The 21,817-nt window shown below is 44.8% G+C and overlaps 2 protein-coding genes across 2 annotated transcripts in view; one reads left to right on the top strand and one right to left on the bottom strand.

Moving 5' to 3' along the window:
- Window positions 1-664: 664 nt before the first annotated feature.
- Window positions 665-6,937, top strand: LOC139383944 (potassium channel subfamily K member 13-like). The gene is made up of 4 exons (XM_071128564.1): window positions 665-995; window positions 3,356-3,894; window positions 4,212-4,457; window positions 6,776-6,937. Exons 1-4 carry the CDS (start codon window positions 665-667, stop codon window positions 6,935-6,937), a joined length of 1,278 nt encoding a protein of 425 aa, XP_070984665.1.
- A 6,292-nt stretch (window positions 6,938-13,229) lies between these two features.
- LOC139383714 (intersectin-2-like) overlaps window positions 13,230-21,817 on the bottom strand; it is a 76,079-nt gene continuing 67,491 nt past the window's right edge. The window contains exons 32-39 of the mRNA XM_071128269.1: window positions 20,505-20,603; window positions 19,439-19,606; window positions 18,977-19,189; window positions 16,753-16,871; window positions 16,530-16,612; window positions 15,572-15,655; window positions 15,168-15,341; window positions 13,230-14,667 (exon numbers count right to left, since the gene is read on the bottom strand). Of these exons, the coding sequence (XP_070984370.1) occupies window positions 14,510-14,667; window positions 15,168-15,341; window positions 15,572-15,655; window positions 16,530-16,612; window positions 16,753-16,871; window positions 18,977-19,189; window positions 19,439-19,606; window positions 20,505-20,603 (1,098 nt within the window). The 3' untranslated portion in view covers window positions 13,230-14,509. The remainder of the gene's footprint in view (window positions 14,668-15,167; window positions 15,342-15,571; window positions 15,656-16,529; window positions 16,613-16,752; window positions 16,872-18,976; window positions 19,190-19,438; window positions 19,607-20,504; window positions 20,604-21,817) is intronic.

Raw genomic sequence — 21,817 nt, 5'->3', positions numbered from 1 at the left:
TTGAACTGTGCCATTAATAGAATTTGATCAGTTATTCACTTTTTCATTTATTTCATGACTGGTATCTTATTGAGAAGTAAACTGGGGACAACGCCTCAACATAACCGCTACTTGTATTAGTCCCATCGCGCGCCGAATTCGTTGGGTTTTGTAACCGTTACCGTGAGCCTGTCCAGCTCTCACTGCGCCTGTTCGGGGAGGTAGTGGAGTGCACTGCGAAGCTGACCTCACCCTTCCCCTCAACTGCCTCGAGGATAACCAGGACATACATGATGAAGATAACCAGGACATACATGATGAAGCCTGTTCCAGTCAGTTTGGGGATCTTTTTCGGGAATTGTTTTGCATTACGCATGCGAGAATCAATCAACTACAGTTCCCACTAGTTATCGGCACTTCTACGGAAATCTATGACGCACAAGCAACTTTAATATTGATATTATATTTATTTTTAAATGTTTTCATAAAACATGCGGATGGTAGGGTGTGAGCCGAGGTAACCTGGTATCTTTGTCAATTAAACATTCCCATCAGTTATGGCACTTGTGTCTAAATATCGAACTATACATGCTGACTTATCTGGAAGGCTTTCATGTTAGCCTTTATCTGAGAGGATGCGGAGGATCCTTCTCCCCGGGTCCTCGGTGTCCTCTCTGCCGCCGTAATGGCTTGCCGGAGAGGCTGCTGCTTCGGCGCGATGAACGATGATAACGCGCGGTTCCTAATGCTAGCGGTGCTGATCATGCTGTATCTGCTGTGCGGCGCGGCGGTGTTCTCCGCGTTGGAACAACCGAAGGAGCGGCAGGCCAAAGAGCGGTGGGCGCAGCGCTTCGAGAACTTCACCCAGAAGCACAACCTCACCCGGACCGATTTGGAGACCTTTCTCCGGTTCTACGAGGAGGCGAACGTCGCCGGTATCCGCGTGGATACACTCAGACCTCGCTGGGATTTTACCGGCGCTTTTTACTTCGTGGGGACCGTTGTGTCGACCATAGGTAAGCTCAGAAACAAAGCAAGAAGGTTCAGTAAAGATTGTGGTGTATTGCGAAATGTATCACTTTTTAAAATCTAAATGCACCATTTGAATAATTTAGAATTGGTGCCACAGACCTGTTTCACGTTTACGCGCAATGACGCAGGTATAAGATGACAATCACATTTTAAATATATATTTTTGCATACCTTTTAAAAAACAAATGCGTCAGTTTTGTTATAATTCAGGAAATGAATTGCACTTCAAATTATATGAAGACATCTTGACAAACTGATTAACCAAATCACCCTTTGATCTTTAACAACGAGAGAGTGAGATCTTAATACTGAATGAATGCAAAAAGAAATGAGTAGACAGGTTTGCGATATGATAGGCTATAAAGTATAATCTAATCAAGGTGAATGAATTTTAACATCAAATAACTAATGAAAAGTGACTTAGGTTTTGCCAAAACTGGCTATTAATTATTCAGGTTATTTATTTTCATTGTAGATATTTACATTTCTTGTTTTTACTGTTGTTGTTTCCAGTAGGCTGTCAACCATTACAAATCCACTACAGTTAATTAAGGACATTGCCTCCCTCCCGGTGTCCATATTTTCTGTGATGTATGCATCACAGAGATATAACCCAGGGACGGCAGATGATACAACCAGAGGTTTGAAATTGAGTACATGTTGATGCACTAAGGTGGTTGGCACAGTATGGGATAAAACATACTGCTCTTTTCTGAACACTGAGGTTTAGTGAAAATGACAAGCTTCTCAATTTTATGGAACTCTATCCCGATGGCCAAGGCTGAAGAACAATTCATACTGTTTGGTGGGGTCTTGTCGTAATCTTATTAATTAGATAAGTCAATAACAAACATTTTCTAAAGTTGCATTTTTTAAAATGTTGTTTCAGATACCCGACAAAACAACAAAATGATATCAACTGTTTTTATTATGTTACTGGTTTGAATTGATATGTCAGGGACCATGGGCTATTTGAAATGGTACTGGGTAAAGGCTATATGGTAAAGGCTATATGGTATAGGCTATAGGGTAAATGCTATATGGTATAGGGTAAAGGCTATATGGTAAAGGCTATATGGTATAGGCTATAGGGTAAAGGCTATATGGTATAGGCTATAGGGTAAAGGCTATATGGTATAGGCTATAGGGTAAAGGCTATATGGTATAGGCTATAGGGTAAAGGCCATATGGTATAGGCTATAGGGTAAAGGCTATATGGTATAGGCTATAGGGTAAAGGCCATATGGTATAGGCTATAGGGTAAATGCTATATGGTATAGGGTAAAGGCTATATGGTAAAGGCTATATGGTATAGGCTATAGGGTAAAGGCTATATGGTATAGGGTAAAGGCTATATGGTATAGGCTATAGGGTAAAGGCTATATGGTATAGGCTATAGGGTTTCCCGCCGTCAACATATAAGATAATTAAAGGTTAGACACACAAACAGACTCCAATAAAGCCATTCCTGTAGCAAGCATCTATTTTCCCTTCCCTCCAGTAGCCTAGTCTCAAGCATGTTCAGTTGAAGCCCTGGGTCTTTCTTTTTGAAGGAGAAGTTGTTTTTAGAGACTTCTCTTTCATCTCCCCGAGGAGCACATCTGTGAGAATGGTAATGAAAACCCCCCCCGTCACTAAATTATCATTTCACTCTAAGGAGAAGAGGAGCGAGGAATGAGAGAGAGAGGAAGAGACAGATGCTTCGGAAAAAAAACTGGAAGTATTAAGAGACGTCGTCACCTATGGCAACCTGGTTTACTTTATTCTCCTTTACCTTGGAAGTGAACGAGGGATGCATGAGTGGGCTTTTTAGGAACAGACAGACAGGGAGAGTTAGGTAATTATACTCATCATTTTTCTTTCATTTCAATTTCTATTTAAGGGGCTTTATTGGCATGGGAAACATATGTTTATATTTCCAAAGCAAGTGAACTAGATCATAAACTAAAGGGAAATTAACAATAACAAATGAACAGTAAACATTACACTCACAAAAGTTCCAAAAGAATAAAGACATTTCAAATGTCATATTGTCTATATAGTGTTTTAATGATGTGCAAATAGTTAAAGTACAAAAGGGAAAATAAATAGTTAAAGTACAAAAGTGAAAATAAATAAATATAAATATGGGTTCTATTTACAATGGTGTTTGTTCTTCACTGGTTGCCCTTTTCTTGTAGCAACAGGTCACAAATCTTGCTGCTGTGATGGCACACTGTGGTATTTCACCCAGTAGATATGGGAGTTTATCAAAATTGGATTTGTTTTCAAATTCTTTGTGGGTCTGTGTAATCTGAGGGAAATATGTGTCTCTCTGTTCCCCTCCCCTTCTCTCTCCGGTCAGGATTTGGCATGACCACCCCTGCCACGGTCAGCGGCAAAGTCTTCCTCATCTTCTACGGCCTGATCGGCTGCGCCTCTACCATCCTCTTCTTCAACCTCTTCCTGGAGCGTATCATCACGGTGCTCGCCTTCGTCCTCAAGTCGTGCCACGGGCTGCAGCATCAGCGCCAGGGCGTGGTGCCCCACGATGGCCGCAGGGAGGCGTCACTGCCAGGACCCAGAGATAGAGACAGGGACATTCTGGCTGGATGGAAGCCTTCAGTGTACTATGTGATGCTGATTCTCTGTGTGGCCGCTGTGGTGATCTCCTGCTGTGCATCGGCCATGTATTCAACGGTGGAGGGGTGGGGCTATCTGGACTCGCTGTACTTCTGTTTTGTGGCGTTTAGCACCATCGGGTTCGGGGACATGGTGAGCAGCCAGAGGGTCGCGTACGATGGGAACCAGACAGCCTACAGACTGGGGAACTTCCTGTTTATATTGATGGGCGTCTGCTGTATCTACTCGCTGTTCAACGTCATATCTATCGTCATCAAGCAGGTGATGTTTTATATTTAGCTATATTTGTTTTAAGCACACACACACACACACACACACACACACACACACACACATTCAGTGCAAGATGGTGAGCTCTAATTGCCCATTCTCTGTCCTTTCCTCGGTCTACTGGCTCTCCCTCCTCTTACACACACACACACACACACACGAGGTTGGCGGCACCTTAATTGGGGAGGCCGGGCTCAGCAGACTCCTGTAGTACACACACCCACATACCTAGAGGAAGAGTGTGTGCTTTAACACTGTTATTAATTCATGTCTCTGAATTTCAAAGTTTCATTTTCCCAAAACTCAAGCAGACTCTTAACTGGCTGCTGAGGAAGCTGGGCATTCTCTGCTGCCGCTGCTGCTCCGCCGGGATCGGGAAGAGACTCCGGCCTCGCCGGAACGCCGTGATGCCCAGCAGCATTGGACACGGACACCCCCGGGCGCGGCGGACTGTCTCCATAGAAACAGACGCGGTGAACGAGAGCGAGACGGATGGAGGCCGGCGGATGTCTGGGGAGATGATCTCCATGAGGGACTTACTGGCGACCAATAAGGTGAAAGTTCCGGGTAGAAAGCGGTTAAATGGTTAAGGTTCACTGTTAGTTTCATTTCTAGTCAAAAGCCCCTGTTCTTGTTTATAAATGGAAGGGGTTTATTCACTCTCTATATAGTATCTAGTATCTAGTATCACCTGGTGTGGCCATGAATTGAAACTAATTTAAATCAAAGTTTTAGACTGCACCCGATTCATGTTGGTTAGTGTTGTCGTCGTGCAATATATGCAATGTGCCATCTATTGTCTATGTTGTTGAAAATATATTTTTGTATATCCTTTTGGTACGCAAGCAGCTTGTAGATGCTAACTCTAAGCTGAATTAACTGTCCAAAGAGACAGGAAGCTGATTTAACTGTCCAAAGAGACAGGAAGCTGATTTAACTGTCCAAAAAGACAGGAAGCTGATTTAACTGTCCAAAAAGACAAGAAGCTGAATTAACTGTCCAAAGAGACAGGAAGCTGATTTAACTGTCCAAAAAGACAGGAAGCTGATTTAACTGTCCAAAGAGACAGGAAGCTGATTTAACTGTCCAAAGAAACAGCAAGCTGATTTAACTGTCCAAAGAAACAGGAAGCTGATTTAACTGTCCAAAGAAACAGGAAGCTGAATTAACTGTCCAAAGAAACAGGAAGCTGATTTAACTGTCCAAAGAAACAGGAAGCTGAATTAACTGTCCAAAGAAACAGGAAGCTGATTTAACTGTCCAAAGAGACAGGAAGCTGATTTAACTGTCCAAAAAGACAGGAAGCTGAATTAACTGTCCAAAGAGACAGGAAGCTGATTTAACTGTCCAAAAAGACAGGAAGCTGAATTAACTGTCCAAAGAAACAGGAAGCTGATTTAACTGTCCAAAGAAACAGGAAACTGATTTAACTGTCCAAAGAGACAGGAAGCTGATTTAACTGTCCAAAGAAACAGGAAGCTGAATTAACTGTCCAAAGAAACAGGAAGCTGATTTAACTGTCCAAAGAAACAGGAAGCTGAATTAACTGTCCATAGAAACAGGAAGCTGATTTAACTGTCCAAAGAAACAGGAAGCTGATTTAACTGTCCAAAGAGACAGAAAAGTAACGCTTAAAGGTACACGTTGCACGTAAATACAATATTGGGTAAATATCCGCAACAACTAATCGTGTTGAAGTGCGAGGCTAAACTTCTCAGGTGTTTTGGTCCCGTAGATATTGTGTTGCCTGAAGCGCACCCTTGTGATAGACCACTCTGTGTGACTGGGAGAGCAGTCTGGTATCGAGTTCATATCAATATCTGCGGTGCTGCAACTTCATCTCGCTGAGTCTCCCTTTAAAGAGGGTATGTTGTACATCTTGTTTCTAACCATCTATGAGCCTTTATTATCTAGAGTGGAGAGACTACGTCAACAGAAATGGTACCGTAATTCAGGATCTGATCAAATAACATGAGATTTTAGCTCTGAGTTAAGAGACTGTCTTATCTTTTATCTACATTGAACACAACTATCAACACAACATGTAAAGTGTTGGTGCCATGCTTCATGAGCTGAAATAAAAGATCACAGAAATGTTCCATACGCACAAAAAGCTTATTTCTCTCAAATGTTGTGAACTAATTTGTTTACATTTCTGTTAGTGAGTATTTCCACTTTGCCAAGATAATCCATCCACCTGACAGGTGTGGCATTTCAAGAAGCTGATTAAACAGCATGATCATTACACAGGTTCACTTTGTTCTGGTGACAATAAAAGGCCACTCTAAAATGTGCACTGTTTTCACACAACACAATGCCACAGATGTCTTAAGTTTTGAGGGAGCGTGCAATGGGCATGCTGACTGCAGGAATGTCCACCAGAGCTTTTGCCTGATAATTTAATTAGTCATTTCTTTACAATAAGCCGCCTCCAACACCATTGTAACGAATTTGTCAGTATGTCCAACAATCCTCACAACCCAGACGACGTGTTTGGCGTTGTGTGGGCGAGCGGTTTGCTGATATCAACGTTGTGAACGGAGTGCCCCATGGTGGCGGTGGGCTTATAGTATGGGCAGGCATGAGCTACGGACAACAAACACAATTGCATTTTATCGATGGCAATTTGAATGCAGAGAGATACCGTGATGAGATCCTGAGGCCCATTGCCGTGCCATTCATTCACCACTACACTTGCATTAACATCTGCTAACCATGTGTATGTGAGCAATAACATTTGATATGATTTATTTCAATTGACTGATGTCCTTATAAGTACCGTAACACAGTACAGTCTTTTAAACTGTTGCATTTATATTTTTGTTCATTATAGTTATTAAAGTATCACGTGAACCTCTTCTCTCCTCTGCAGGTGAACCTGGCACTGATGCAGAAGCAGCTGTCGGAGGCAGCAACCAATGGGATCCCTCGGCCGTCCGTCTCCAACCAAAACAGACTAAATGGATTTTCTGGAGGAGTGGGAGCGCTGGGCATCATGAACAACAGGCTGGCTGAGACCAGTGTCAACAGATGACTGACTATTACAATACTCATCATAATGATTTTATTTATTTTCAGTACAAGTAACAAAGTGCTTCACATCATAAAATAACCTAATAAAATAATAAAAGTACTAAGAAAGAAACAAAAAGCCAGGAGGAAGAGGAATAAAAACAAGACGATAATTAGTCATCTTCGTGGTTGTCCTCTTTAGCTCAGTTGGTATGGTGATTGCAATGTCAGGATATTGGGTTTGATTCCCGGGACCACCCATATCTAAAATATATGTTTTGGATAAAAGCATCAGCTAAATGACATATACTTTTGCAAGGCACTGTATTCGGCCCCCTTGAACTTTGCGACCTTTTGCCACATTTCAGGCTTCAAACATAAAGATATAAAACTGTATTTTTTTGTGAAGAATCAACAACAAGTGGGACACAATCATGAAGTGGAACGATACTCTGTAGCGCCACCTTTTGCTGCGATTACAGCTGTAAGTCGCTTGGGGTATGTCTCTATCAGTTTTGCACATCGAGAGACTGACATTTTTTCCCATTCCTCCTTGCAAAACAGCTCGAGCTCAGTGAGGTTGGATGGAGAGCATTTGTGAACAGCAGTTTTCAGTTCTTTCCACAGATTCTCGATTGGTTTCAGGTCTGGACTTTGACTTGGCCATTCTAACACCTGGATATGTTTATTTTTGAACCATTCCATTGTAGATTTTGCTTTATGTTTTGGATCATTGTCTTGTTGGAAGACAAATCTCCGTCCCAGTCTCAGGTCTTTTGCAGACTCCATCAGGTTTTCTTCCAGAATGGTCCTGTATTTGGCTCCATCCATCTTCCCATCAATTTTAACCATTTTCCCTGTCCCTGCTGAAGAAAAGCAGGCCCAAACCATGATGCTGCCACCACCATGTTTGACAGTGGGGATGGTGTGTTCAGCTGTGTTGCTTTTACGCCAAACATAACGTTTTGCATTGTTGCCAAAAAGTTCAATTTTGGTTTCATCTGACCAGAGCACCTTCTTCCACATGTTTGGTGTGTCTCCCAGGTGGCGTGTGGCAAACTTTAAACGTCACTTTTTATGGATATCTTTAAGAAATGGCTTTCTTCTTGCCACTCTTCCATAAAGGCCAGATTTGTGCAATATACGACTGATTGTTGTCCTATGGACAGAGTCTCCCACCTCAGCTGTAGATCTCTGCAGTTCATCCAGAGTGATCATGGGCCTCTTGGCCGCATCTCTGATCAGTCTTCTCCGATCAGTCTTCTCCTTGTATGAGCTGAAAGTTTAGAGGGACGGCCAGGTCTTGGTAGATTTGCAGTGGTCTGATACTCCTTCCATTTCAATATTATCGTTGCACAGTGCTCCTTGGGATGTTTAAAGCTTGGGAAATCTTTTTGTATCCAAATCCGTCTTTAAACTTCTTCACAACAGTATCTCGGACCTGCCTGGTGTGTTCCTTGTTCTTCATGATGCTCTCTGCACTTTTAACGGACCTCTGAGACTATCACAGTGCAGGTGCATTTATACGGAGACTTTATTACACACAGGTGGATTGTATTTATCATCATTAGTCATTTAGGTCAACATTGGATCATTCAGAGATCCTCACTGAACTTCTGGAGAGAGTTTGCTGCACTGAAAGTAAAGGGGCTGAATAATTCAAGGCACTGTATATATATATATTCACACTGGAGGTCCACAAAGATACCTACACATCATACAGAGATGTATCATCATTAAAACAGAAGTCAAACACTGTGAAAATATATACACTGCTACCACCACCACCACCACCGCCGCCGTCGTCTCTCAAAACCATGTGTTGACGTCTCAAGAATGTAGACAAACTGGAAGTGCTCACTAAAGGATGCGGTTTGGGTCCAAAAGTTTAAGACAGGTCACAGTTGGAAAAGGTTTTGGAACGGAGCCAATGATGTAGCCCACTGGATATGATCCACAAAGAACTATACTGAAATAATATAAACATAACATGCAACAATTTCAACGATTTTACTGAGTTACAGTTCATATGAAGGAAATCAGTCCATTGAAATAATTTACATAAATGTTCAGACCCATTACTATGCGACTCGAAATTGAGCTCAGGTGCTCCCCGTTTCCATTGATCATCCTTGAGATGATTGGAGTCCACCAGTGGTAAATTCAGTTGATTGGACATGATTTGGAAAGGCACACACCTGTCTATATAAGGTCCCACCGTTGACAATGCATGTCAGAGCAAAAACCAAGCCATGAGGTCGAAGGAATTGTCCGTAGAGCTCCGAGACAGGATTGTGTCGAGGCAAATATCTTGGGAAGGATACCAAAACATTTCTGCAGTATTGAAGGTCACCAAGAACACAGTAGACTCCATCATTCTTCAATGGAAGAAGTTTGGAATCACCAAGACTCTTCCTAGAGCTGGCTGCCCGGCCAATTCGGGGGAGAAGGGCCTTGGTCAGGGAGGTGATCAAGAACCCGATGGTCACTCTGACAGAGCTCCAGAGTTCCTCTGTGGAGATGGGAGAACCTTCCAGAAAAACAACCATCTGCAGCACTCCACCAATCAGGCCTTTATGGCAGAGTGGCCAGACAGAAACCACTCCTCAGTAAAAGGCACATGACAGCCCGCTTGGAGTTTGTCAAAAGGCACAAAAAGACTCTCAGACCCTGAGGAACAACATTCTCTGGTCTGATAAAACCAAGATTGAACTCTTTGTCCTGAATGCCAAACGTCACATCTGGAGGAAACGGGAGAGTCGGGGTCGAGGCAAAGATGAACGGAGCAAAGTACAGAGGTCCTTGATGAAAACCTGCTCCAGAACACTCAGGACCTCAGACTGGGGTGAAGGTTCTCCAAAAAGACAACGACCCTAAGCACACAGCCAGGACAACGAAGAAGTGGCTTCTGGACAAGTCTCTGAATGTCCTTGAGTGGCCCAGCCAGAGCCCAGACTTGCCCAGACTTGTGCAGCAATGCTCCCCATCCAACCTGACAGAGCTTGAGAGGATCTGCAGAGAAGAATGGTAGAAACTCCCCAAATACAGGTGTGCAAAGGTTGTAGCGTCATACCCAAGAAGACTTGAGGCTGTAAACGCTGCCAAATATGCTTCAAAGTACTGAGTAAAGGGTCTGAATACTTATGTAAGTGTAATATCATTTTTTAATATTAATTAATTGAGCAAAAATAAAACTTTTTTTTTCTCCCCCTCATCAAATCTACACACAATACCCCATAATGACAAAGCTACATTTTATCAATTTTACAATAACCTATAACCTAACAAAAATGTGGAAAAAGTCTTTCCTGCACTTATTTGAAACGTACCCAGCACACCTTTTATAGAAGAGTTCAAAGCGAGACACTTCCAAATGTTCCAGGAACATTAGATATTAAAGTAGCTCATATGCAGGCAATTTAAACACTTGTCCTTGGAGGGAATCATTACCCAAGAGCCCGCAGCATAATGTGAAGGTAGAACTTTATACACTTGTGGTGCTAATCAGACAGCTGTTGTTTTTGTAGCCGGAGAACTGATGCGTGCCTGTGTGTGTTTTTGTCTGCATGTGCGTGTGGTCTGGAGTGGGGACACAGAGGAGTCACCAGCGGGGACACAGAGGAGTCACCACACCTGAATAATGGATGATGCACGGCATCAAAAGACCCCCCCCCCTCTCTCCCCTCCTTTAGCCCCCCTCTTCCATTGAGGCTCTGTCGGGCAACGCTTTGCACGTTAAATCAGGGGACTGTCGAGTGACATTACACGCAACGTCGGTGAAACTGTCCAGTGTAATGTTCGAAAACCTTGTTTTACATAACTGGTCAACTCAGAAAGGGTTTAGGAATCGGGTCTTCCCATCGCTCTCGCAGTCGCAGTCCCTTTGCGCCACTTAAAACAATGTAAGAAATCCCTGTAACGGTGTTGAAATAATGTAAACAGAGCAATGTGATGGGATTTTTTTAAAGAATGAAAGGGATTGTATAAACATGAGTTAAAGACATTTGGATTGATGGGCTGCTTTCATTATAGAGTTCAACAGTTTAAGTTATGATCGTATTGTACATTATGGCAGCAGTGGATGGGTTAGGATTTATTTCTTTTCGGGAGGGTATTGCATCCTTTCTGCAATGTATTCTCATAATCTGTCAATGTTGATTATTATTTTATATTGTGTAACAACACATCGTTTCTTATGATTTGGCATTTGGCACGTCATAGGAGGCAGAGAAAAATGCCAAAACAGGTTTATGTTGCCGCTCTCAAACAGCTCATCCTACTAATACACAAGGATTAATGCTTGACCTTTCTCATACCCAAATCAACACCAGGGATTAACGGTTTCTCTCAACCCCTAAAAAGCTCATCAAACAAGTTTGTGTGGAAAAAAGTTTATTTTACCAACAGGAGGCTAGACCCATTACAACAAGTGAACACCCCCACAGACTTCCTGTTCTGATGTAGGCCTACCTGTGCATCAGAGGGACAGACTTCCTGTTCTGATGTAGGCCTACCTGTGCATCAGAGGGACAGACTTCCTGTTCTGATGTAGGCCTACCTGTGCATCAGAGGGACAGACTTCCTGTTCTGATGTAGGCCTACCTGTGCATCAGAGGGACAGACTTCCTGTTCTGATGTAGGCCTACCTGTGCATCAGAGGGACAGACTTCCTGTTCTGATGTAGGCTTACCTGTGCATCAGAGGGACAGACTTCTTGTTCTGATGTAGGCCTACCTGTGCGTAAGAGGCACATACTTCCTGTTCTGATGTAGGCCTACCTGTGCATCAGAGGGACATACTTCCTGTTCTGATGTAGGCCTACCTGTGCGTAAGAGGCACATACTTCCTGTTCTGATGTAGGCCTACCTGTGCATCAGAGGCACATACTTCCTGTTCTGATGTAGGCCTACCTGTGCATCAGAGGCACATACTTCCTGTTCTGATGTAGGCCTACCTGTGCGTAAGAGGCACATACTTCCTGTTCTGATGTAGGCCTACCTGTGCGTAAGAGGCACATACTTCCTGTTCTGATGTAGGCCTACCTGTGCATCAGAGGCAAAGCTGATACGGATGATTCATGCATTGTGGTTCTTTGGAAATAATGCCCCAAATGTAGACTAAAAACATGCCTCAACATGTCACAGGCCTACACTCAAACCACTAAACTAACCTACTGGTATTACTACTGCTACGCAACAAGATAAAACGCAACACGCTTAGCCAGTTTGTTTTAAACACCTTTTATTATCCTCAGATAACCCAGAATCAGTGAGTGCTGTGCCCATTGTGAACACTCTGCATGTCAGGCAGTAGGATGCACTCTGTTAGCACGGTAAATCAGTACACAGAGTTATGCACTCTGTTAGCACAGTAAATCAGTACACATAGTTAATTCGACACACCACAGGACTTACAGTTCAACCTCAAATGAATAACAGCCCAATAGAAGACTTGTGCAGCTTAAATTAAAACAATGATTTAAGAAGAAAATCTCTGGTAGATCAGTATAATGTAGCTGTCCAGCTAAATCATGTCCATTCCTGTCTTAGACATTTTTTTATGATTATTATTAAAAATAAATGTTTTACATATATTAGTTCAATGGACTCTTATCCTTCAAAGACTATTCTCACGATCCTTTCTTTGTTCATGTGGTAAAATATGAAAGGCTACTAAGTGACTATTCAGACACTGATTACAATGCTGTGATGAAAGGCTGATTAAAGCCTCTGCATAGTTATAGTCACATAGATGAAAACAAATAAGAGCCACTCCGGCTCACCAGTCATCTGTGACCACACCCCTGGGTGGAGCTAGTGGTTATAGAGCCACTGGAGGGTTCTGTGACCACACCCCTGGGTGGAACTAGTGGTTATAGTGCCATTGGAGGGTCTGTGACCACACCCCTGAGTGGAGCTAGTGGTTATAGAGCCACTGGAGGGTCTGTGACCACACCCCTGGGTGGAGCTAGTGGTTATAGTGCCAGTGGAGGGTCTGTGACCACACCCCTGAGTGGAGCTAGTGGTTATAGAGCCACTGGAGGGTCTGTGACCACACCCCTGGGTGGAGCTAGTGGTTATAGTGCCAGTGGAGGGTCTGTGACCACACCCCTGAGTGGAGCTAGTGGTTATAGAGCCACTGGAGGCTTCTGTGACCACACCCCTGGGTGGAGCTAGTGGTTATAGAGCCACTGGAGGGTTCTGTGACCACACCCCTGGGTGGAGCTAGTGGTTATAGTGCCACTGGAGGGTCTGTGACCACACCCCTGAGTGGAGCTAGTGGTTATAGAGCCACTGGAGGGTCTGTGACCACACCCCTGGGTGGAGCTAGTGGTTATAGTGCCACTGGAGGGTCTGTGACCACACCCCTGAGTGGAGCTAGTGGTTATAGAGCCACTGGAGGCTTCTGTGACCACACCCCTGGGTGGAGCTAGTGGTTATAGAGCCACTGGAGGGTTCTGGGTCCATATTCACTGTGTCTCAGAGTAACAGTGCAGATCTAGCCTGGGTGCCAGTCTGTTACTGCTCTCTGGCCAACTCCTTATGGAATCGTCATGCAGAACATGAAGTCTGACTTGACAATGACATTGGAGTAGGCAAAAACACAAACCCGATTTGGAACCAGGCTAGTGCTGATCTAGGATCAGGTCCCCCTCTGTCCATATCATCTTATTCACTATGATTTAAAAAGCGAAACGGAAACGCACATGTTCCTGCAGTCCGAGTCTAAACCTCTTTATGAATAGGAGGAGTGGAGTAAAACTAAAGACCTGTTTTCCTTTTAGAGTGTTTCTGAGGGGGACTACACCACAACTAAAGACCCGTTTTCCTTTTAGAGTGTTTCTGAGGCAACTACACCACAACTAAAGAACAAGATCTCCTTAAGGTCGACAGAACATTTATACTGCAAAGAAAGAGAGTTGGTTTTAAAACGACCGTTAATTAGACGTTAACCAGACTGAGATAACAGAAAAGCAGCCGGTTATGATGCAGTAATATAAAACGCCCAGCGGGGAAAACAAGTCCTGAGATAGTTTATCGCTGGACGTGAGACCCTTCATGGCAGGAAACACTTTCCTAACCTCCCTCCCCATTTGTCCTGGTATTTACCTTCCCAAACAACATCTTAGCTTGAACAAATATAGAGTTAAGACGAAATAAATAGTTTCGTCCAACATTGGCCTGGGTTGAGTTCACAAAATAAAAACTTGGCAGAATGAGGAGCCAGTCCGTAGCAGAGGAGAGCATAGGCGTTAGTGCTGATACAAATAGAACCACTACAGATCTAGGATCAGCTTTACACTAACCCAACCTTGCTCACCACCAGTAAACTGTCCTAAAAGACTAAACTGTCCTCAGATCATTGCTAAGAATGGTCTGACCTCAGACGAGGAGGGAGGGTTCCCCATCACCATTGCAGCTCCAGGTAAAAGTTAGCCCCAGCCCAACCCCAGATCCCAACCTTAACCATTAGCAGGATTAATAAGTATCTGACCCGAGACCAGCAGTTAGATACAATATATAACAAGTCCCTCCCCATGTGGCTGCAGGTCAAGAAGGCCTTATTTGGGCGTCCAGTGTTGGCCAGGATGCCCTTATTTAGATGCACTGTTTTGGAAGAGCTGCAGGTCGAGGCAGACCCACACCTCTCCAGTGGGGACCTCGTGGAGCGGCAAGCGGCGTGTCACTAGCCCCTTGTTCTCCAACTCCTCCTTTATGGTTGCCACGGGAACCTCCGTACGACCCAGGAAGTCTGGGTAACGGCCGAGAGGAGAAACAAGTTAGCCGTCTGAGCGACTAGTTAGCTGTCTGACACATTACCGATAGAAAACAAACTAAAATTTGACCAACTGGGGACATTTTGTTAGTCCCCACGAGGTCAAGTGTTATTTCTAGGGGGTTTATGGTTAGAATCAGGGGGGCTTCTAGGGGGTTTATAAGTGTTGGGGTTAGAATCACGTTAAGGGTTAGGACCTAGGATTAGGTTTAAGGTTATGTTTTTGGGTTAGGGTAAGAGTACGGGTTAGGGGTTAGGAAAAATAGGATTTTGAAAGGGACTGAATTGTGTGTCCCCCACAAGGTTAGCTGTACAATACTGTGTGTGTGTGTGTGTCTATGTGTGTGACTGTGTGTGTGACTGTGTGTGTGACTGTGAGTGAGTGTGTGTGAGTGTGTGTGTGAGTGTGAGTGTGTGTGAGTGTGTGTGTGTGAGTGAGTGTGTGTGTGAGTGAGTGTGTGAGTGAGTGTGCTGACCGTCAGGGGAGAACTGCTCCCTCTGGAAGATGGTGATACAGAGCACTTCCTGGTACAGGTCTCTGATGTTGAACTGACAGTTAAAGTTCCACTTGGGGTTGACTGTGTCACTCAGAGTCTTGGAGGTGTAGTTCTGAGCTCCCATGGTTACCTCACAGTAAGGGTTACTCTTACCTAGGAGGAGAGAGGAGGAGGGAGGAGAGGAGGGTTGGGAGGGTAGGATAAGGGGGAGGACAAGGAGGAGGAGGTGAAAGGAGAAGGGTTTTATTACATACCAGTGTTTAAAAGATGAACAGTCTGTACAAGAGTTACAGTGATACCATGACAACATCCATGGTGTGTTTAGATGGTACTAGTGTGCTGTGTGGGTAAACCATGTACTGCATGATGTGCATAAGCCTGACCGTTGGGTTTGCTGGACTTCAGTTCAGTGGCCCCCAGGACGGTGACTAACAGACGGCCGATTCCACTGGCCTTCAGAGAACGAGCTGGAGACACAGAATACACAGGAGGAGGAGTCAGAATACACAGGAGGAGGGGTCAGAATACACAGGAGGAGGAGTCAGAATACACAGGAGGAGGGGTCAGAATACACAGGAGGAGGGGTCAGAATACACAGGAGGAGGAGTCAGAATACACAGGAGGAGGGGTGAGAATACAGAGGAGGAGGAGTCAGAATACACAGGAGGAGGGGTGAAAATACACAGGAGGAGGGGTGAAAATACACAGGAGGAGGAGTCCGAATACACAGGAGGAGGGGTGAGAATACAGAGGAGGAGGAGTCAGAATACACAGGAGGCGGGGTGAAAATACACAGGAGGAGGGGTGAAAATACACAGGAGGAGGGGTGAAAATTCACAGGAGGAAGGGTCAGAATACACAGGAGGAGGAGTCAGAATACACAGGAGGAGGAGTCAGAATACACAGGAGGGGTGAAAATACACAGGAGGAGGGGTGAAAATACACAGGAGGAGGGGTCAGAATACACAGGAGGAGGAGTCAGAATACACAGGAGGGGTGAGAATACACAGGAGGAGGGGTGAAAATACACAGGAGGAGGGGTGAAAATACACAGGAGGAGGAGTCCAAATACGGAGGGGGAGGAGTCCGAATACAGAGGAGGGGTGAGAATATAGAGGGGTCAGAATACAGAGGAGGAGGGGTAAGATTACACAGAGGGAGGAGTCAGAATACACAGGGGGAGGGGTCAGAATACACAGGGGGAGGGGTCAGAATACACAGGGGGAGGAGTCAGAAGACACAGGGGGAGGAGTCAGAAGACACAGGGGGAGGAGTCCGACTATTACTAGAACTACTGATTTTACTATTGGTGTGTGTGTGCGTGTGTGTGTGGAGGCCTACCTTGGTAGGCCTTTGCTCTCTTCTTCTTGTCCATCTGGAAGAAGTCCTCACACGCAGCCTTGATCTTCTGGACCCAGGCCGTCCTGCAGAACGGACAACACACCGTGAGCAAGAACAACGGAATGTGTGACTGCCTGCATAGAAGTGTGTGTGGCATGTGTAACTGCATTTGTGTGTGTGTGTGTGTGTGTGTGTGTGTGTGTGTGTGTGTGTGTGTGTACACCTCTCGTTGATGTTCTCTGTTTTGAGGCTGTAGACTCTGTCTATGTTGGAGATGTGGAAGAAGGGCTCTTCACTGGAGGAGTCAGGCAGCTTCACTAGAATCTCGTTGAGGAACACCGGCTACAGGAGGAAACAACGCACTTCATAAGCCTCTCATAACCATATTATACACAGGCTTCATAAGCCTCTCATAACCATGACATTATACACAGATAGAAATTATAGCCAAACACGCTTCAGCTCAGCTTTAACAAAAGGCCATACATGCCTCCCAACTTTTCCTACACAAGGCTCTGATGAAGGCGAATACGTAGAAAATATCCTGGGGTAAAGAATGATAGTCCCCCGTTGAAGTATCCTGGGGTAAAGAATGATAGTCACCTGTTGAAGTATCCTGGGGTAAAGAATGATAGTCACCTGTTGAAGTATCCTGGGGTAAAGAATGATAGTCCCCCGTTGAAGTATCCTGGGGTAAAGAATGATAGTCACCTGTTGAAGTATCCTGGGGTAAAGAATGATAGTCACCCGTTGAAGTATCCTGGGGTAAAGAATGATAGTCACCCGTTGAAGTATCTTTGGGTAAAGAATGATAGTCACCCGTTGAAGTATCCTGGGGTAAAGAATGATAGTCACCTGTTGAAGTATCTTTGGGTAAAGAATGATAGTCACCGGTTGAAGTATCCTGGGGTAAAGAATGATAGTCACCCGTTGAAGTATCCTGGGGTAAAGAATGATAGTCACCTGTTGAAGTATCTTTGGGTAAAGAATGATAGTCACCCGTTGAAGTATCCTGGGGTAAAGAATGATAGTCACCTGTTGAAGTATCCTGGGGTAAAGAATGATAGTCACCTGTTGAAGTATCCTGGGGTAAAGAATGATAGTCACCCGTTGAAGTATCCTGGGGTAAAGAATGATAGTCACCTGTTGAAGTATCCTGGGGTAAGGAATGACAGTCACCTGTTGAAGTATCCTGGGGTAAAGAATGATAGTCACCCGTTGAAGTATCCTGGGGTAAAGAATGATAGTCACCTGTTGAAGTATCCTGGGGTAAAGAATGATAATCACCCGTTGAAGTATCCTGGGGTAAAGAATGATAGTCACCCGTTGAAGTATCTTTGGGTAAAGAATGATAGTCACCCGTTGAAGTATCCTGGGGTAAAGAATGATAGTCACCCGTTGAAGTATCCTGGGGTAAAGAATGATAGTCACCTGTTGAAGTATCCTGGGGTAAAGAATGATAGTCCCCCGTTGAAGTATCCTGGGGTAAAGAATGATAGTCACCTGTTGAAGTATCTTTGGGTAAAGAATGATAGTCACCCGTTGAAGTATCCTGGGGTAAAGAATGATAGTCACCCGTTGAAGTATCCTGGGGTAAAGAATGTTTTAGTTTTTTCTGACATAATACAAGTCATAACCATTGTGATGGAGACAGGGATGCATGTCATTTAAATGGGCACCGATGAGAGACGCTTTTCCAACAGGAAGTGTCGTTTCTGTATCTTGCCAAAATCAACCACTTGGAACTAACGTGTCTGTGGTGTGTGTGTCAGCATGTCTGTGGTGTGTGTGTCAGCATGTCTGTGGTGTGTCTGTCAGCATGTCCGTGGTGTGTCTGTCAGCATGTCCGTGGTGTGTCTGTCAGCATGTCCGTGGTGTGTCTGTCAGCATGTCCGTGGTGTGTCTGTCAGCATGTCCGTGGTGTGTCTGTCAGCATGTCCGTGGTGTGTCTGTCAGCATGTCCGTGGTGTGTCTGTCAGCATGTCCGTGGTGTGTCTGTCAGCGTGTCCGTGGTGTGTCTGTCAGCGTGTCCGTGGTGTGTCTGTCAGCGTGTCTGTGTGTGTGTGTGTGTGTCTGTCAGCATGTCCGTGTGTGTGTGTGTGTGTCTGTCAGCATGTCCGTGGTGTGTGTGTGTGTGTGTGTGTCTGTCAGCATGTCCGTGGTGTGTGTGTGTGTGTGTGTGTGTGTCAGCATGTCCGTGGTGTGTGTGTGTGTGTCTGTCAGCATTTTCGTGGTGTGTGTGTGTGTGTGTGTGTGTGTCAGCATGTTCGTGGTGTGTGTGTGTGTGTGTGTGTGTGTGTGTGTGTGTGTGTGTGTGTCAGCATGTTCGTGGTGTGTGTGTGTGTGTCAGCATGTTCGTGGTGTGTGTGTCAGCATGTTCGTGGTGTGTGTGTGTGTGTGTGTGTCAGCATGTTCGTGGTGTGTGTGTGTGTGTCTCTCTCTCTCACCGGCTTGTACATCTTAAGCTGTGTGCTGTTCTTGCTGGTGAACAGTCTGTCCGGTCCTGAGGAGCTGAACTGTCTGGCAGCGTGGGTGAGCAACAGGAAGTCGTTAAAAAGGAAAGCCCACAGCTCCTTATTGCCCTTCATCTTATACACCTTCCCACTGTGGAGCAGCTGACGAGGCCCCAGGCAGTTAGTCAGAGAGTTAAACACCAGGTTCTGCAGGGGAGACACAGGTTACAGAGGTATGTGTGTGTGTGTGTGTGTGTGTGTGTGTGAGTGAGATATTATCTGTGTATATGGTGTGTGTTTGTATGAGTGAGTGAGATACTATCTGAATATATACGGTGTGTATGTGTACAATGTGTGTGTGTGTGTGTGTGTGTGTGTGTGTGTGTGTGTGTGTGTGTGTGTGTGTGTGTGTGTGTGTGTGTGTGTGAGCGAGTGAGACTACATGTGAGTGTGTACCTCTGTGACTCCCTCACACTGTACGTGTGACTGTATCCACTCCAGCCTGTCACAGTTCTCCTTCTCCCTGACCCCCTCGTTGACCTGAGTACACAGCTCCTCAGCCCGCTCCAGAGCCTCTCTCAGGGGCCCGCAGTCTGCATGCTCCTCCTGGGTACTCTCCAGGATCTGGCAATCAATCAAATGTGTTTTATAAAGCCCCATTTTAAAAATCGGCAGATGTCAAAGTGCATTACAAAAACCCAGCCTATAACCCCACAGAGCAAAGCAATGTAGAAGCACGGTGGCTAGGAAAAACTCCCGACACGAGAATGCAGAAGCACGGTGGCTAGGAAAAACTCCCGACACAATACACACCCAGGTACTATAGATAAATAGACCCACAATACCAATACACACCCAGGTACTATGGATAAATAGACCCACAATACCAATACACACCCAGGTACTATAGATAAATAGATCCACAATACTAATACACACCCAGGTACTATAGATAAATAGACCCACAATACCAATACACACCCATGTACTATAGATAAATAGACCCACAATACCAATACACACCCAGGTACTATAGATAAATAGATCCACAATACTAATACACACCCAGGTACTATAGATAAATAGACCCACAATACTAATACACACCCAGGTACTATAGATAAATAGACCCACAATACTAATACACACCCAGGTACTATAGATAAATAGACCCACAATACCAATACACACCCAGGTACTATAGATAAATAGACCCACAATACTAATACACACCCAGGTACTATAGATAAATAGACCCACAATACTAATACACACCCAGGTACTATAGATAAATAGACCCACAATACCAAACACACACAGGTACTATAGATAAATAGACCCACAATACCAATACACACCCAGGTACTATAGATAAATAGACCCACGTGGCTCAGTGGGTCGAGCATGGCAGGGCTGTGGGTTCGATTCACTCTCTACTGTACGTAACTTTGGATAAGAGCTTCTGCTGAATGACATGTTCATGTAATCATGAGCACACAGTCACACGTTTACTCTCTCTTACGTTCTTGATGTGTAGAGGGTAGCGTGTGATCCTCTGCATGGGCTTCAGCAGGAAGCTGGATAAGGGCATGCCTTTACAGCGGTAGTCTGTGGCGATTTTCTGAAGGAGGAAACACATTGTTTCAATATGAACGTACAACTTTTCATGCATAAATCAGCACAACTCGGCAGGTTGGTATGTATCAGGAAAATACATGAAGTTCATTCATCGCTTTCCTCCTCTTTCTCTCACTGCATGTTCTCCTGTCCTATTCTTCTTCTCTTCAATCTATTTAGATGTGTTCCCTGTCCTCCCCTCTCTCCCCTGTCCTCTCCCTGTCCTCCCCTCTCTCTACCTCCCCCGTACTCCTCTTCTCTCCCCTGTCCTCCATCTCTCTCACCTGTCCTCCCCCTTTCTCTAGCTCCCCCGTACTCCTCCTCTCTCCCCTGTCCTCCCACTGTCCTCCCCCTCTCTCCCTGTCCTCCCCCGCTCTCTACCTCCCTTGTACTCCCCCCCTCTCTCTCTACTCTCCCTGTCCTCCCCCTCTCTCTACTTTCCCCTGTCCTCACCCTCTCCCCTGTCCTCCCCCTCTCTCTACCCTCCCTGTCCTCCCCCTCTCTACTCTCCCTGTCCTCCCCTCTCTCTACTCTCCCTGTCCTCCCCCTCTCTCTCTACTCTCCCCTGTCCTCAAATCAAATCAAATTTTATTTGTCACATACACATGGTTAGCAGATGTTAATGCGAGTGTAGCGAAATGCTTGTGCTTCTAGTTCCGACAATGCAGTAATAACCAACAAGTAATCTAACTAACAATTCCAAAACTACTGTCTTGTACACAGTGTGAGGGGATAAAGAATATGTACATAAGGATATATGAATGAGTGATGGTACAGAGCAGCATAGGCAGATACAGTAGATGGTATCGAGTACAGTATATACATATGAGATGAGTATGTAAACAAAGTGGCATAGTTAAAGTGGCTAGTGATACATGTATTACATAAGGATACAGTCGATGATATAGAGTACAGTATATACGTATGCATATGAGATGAATAATGTAGGGTAAGTAACATTATATAAGGTAGCATTGTTTAAAGTGGCTAGTGATATATTTACATCATTTCCCATCAATTCCCATTATTAAAGTGGCTGGAGTTGAGTCAGTGTCAGTGTGTTGGCAGCAGCCACTCAATGTTAGTGGTGGCTGTTTAACAGTCTGATAGCCTTGAGATAGAAGCTGTTTTTCAGTCTCTCGGTCCCAGCTTTGATGCACCTGTACTGACCTCGCCTTCTGGATGATAGCGGGGTGAACAGGCAGTGGCTCGGGTGGT

Source organism: Oncorhynchus clarkii, chromosome 25 (assembly GCF_045791955.1).
Source record: "Oncorhynchus clarkii lewisi isolate Uvic-CL-2024 chromosome 25, UVic_Ocla_1.0, whole genome shotgun sequence".
Classification (NCBI taxonomy): domain Eukaryota; kingdom Metazoa; phylum Chordata; class Actinopteri; order Salmoniformes; family Salmonidae; genus Oncorhynchus; species Oncorhynchus clarkii.
The sequence above is the reverse complement of the archived record's forward strand: the minus strand, read 5'-3'. Positions and strand labels throughout refer to the sequence as shown.

Coding starts and splice junctions, on each gene's coding strand:
- LOC139383944 (XM_071128564.1), top strand. CDS start 665: ATGGCTTGCCGGAGAGGCTGCTGCTTCGGCGCGATGAACGATGATAAC. Junction 3,895..4,211: donor TATCTATCGTCATCAAGCAG/GTGATGTTTTAT, acceptor CCAAAACTCAAG/CAGACTCTTAACTGGCTGCT. Junction 4,458..6,775: donor ACTTACTGGCGACCAATAAG/GTGAAAGTTCCG, acceptor TCTCCTCTGCAG/GTGAACCTGGCACTGATGCA.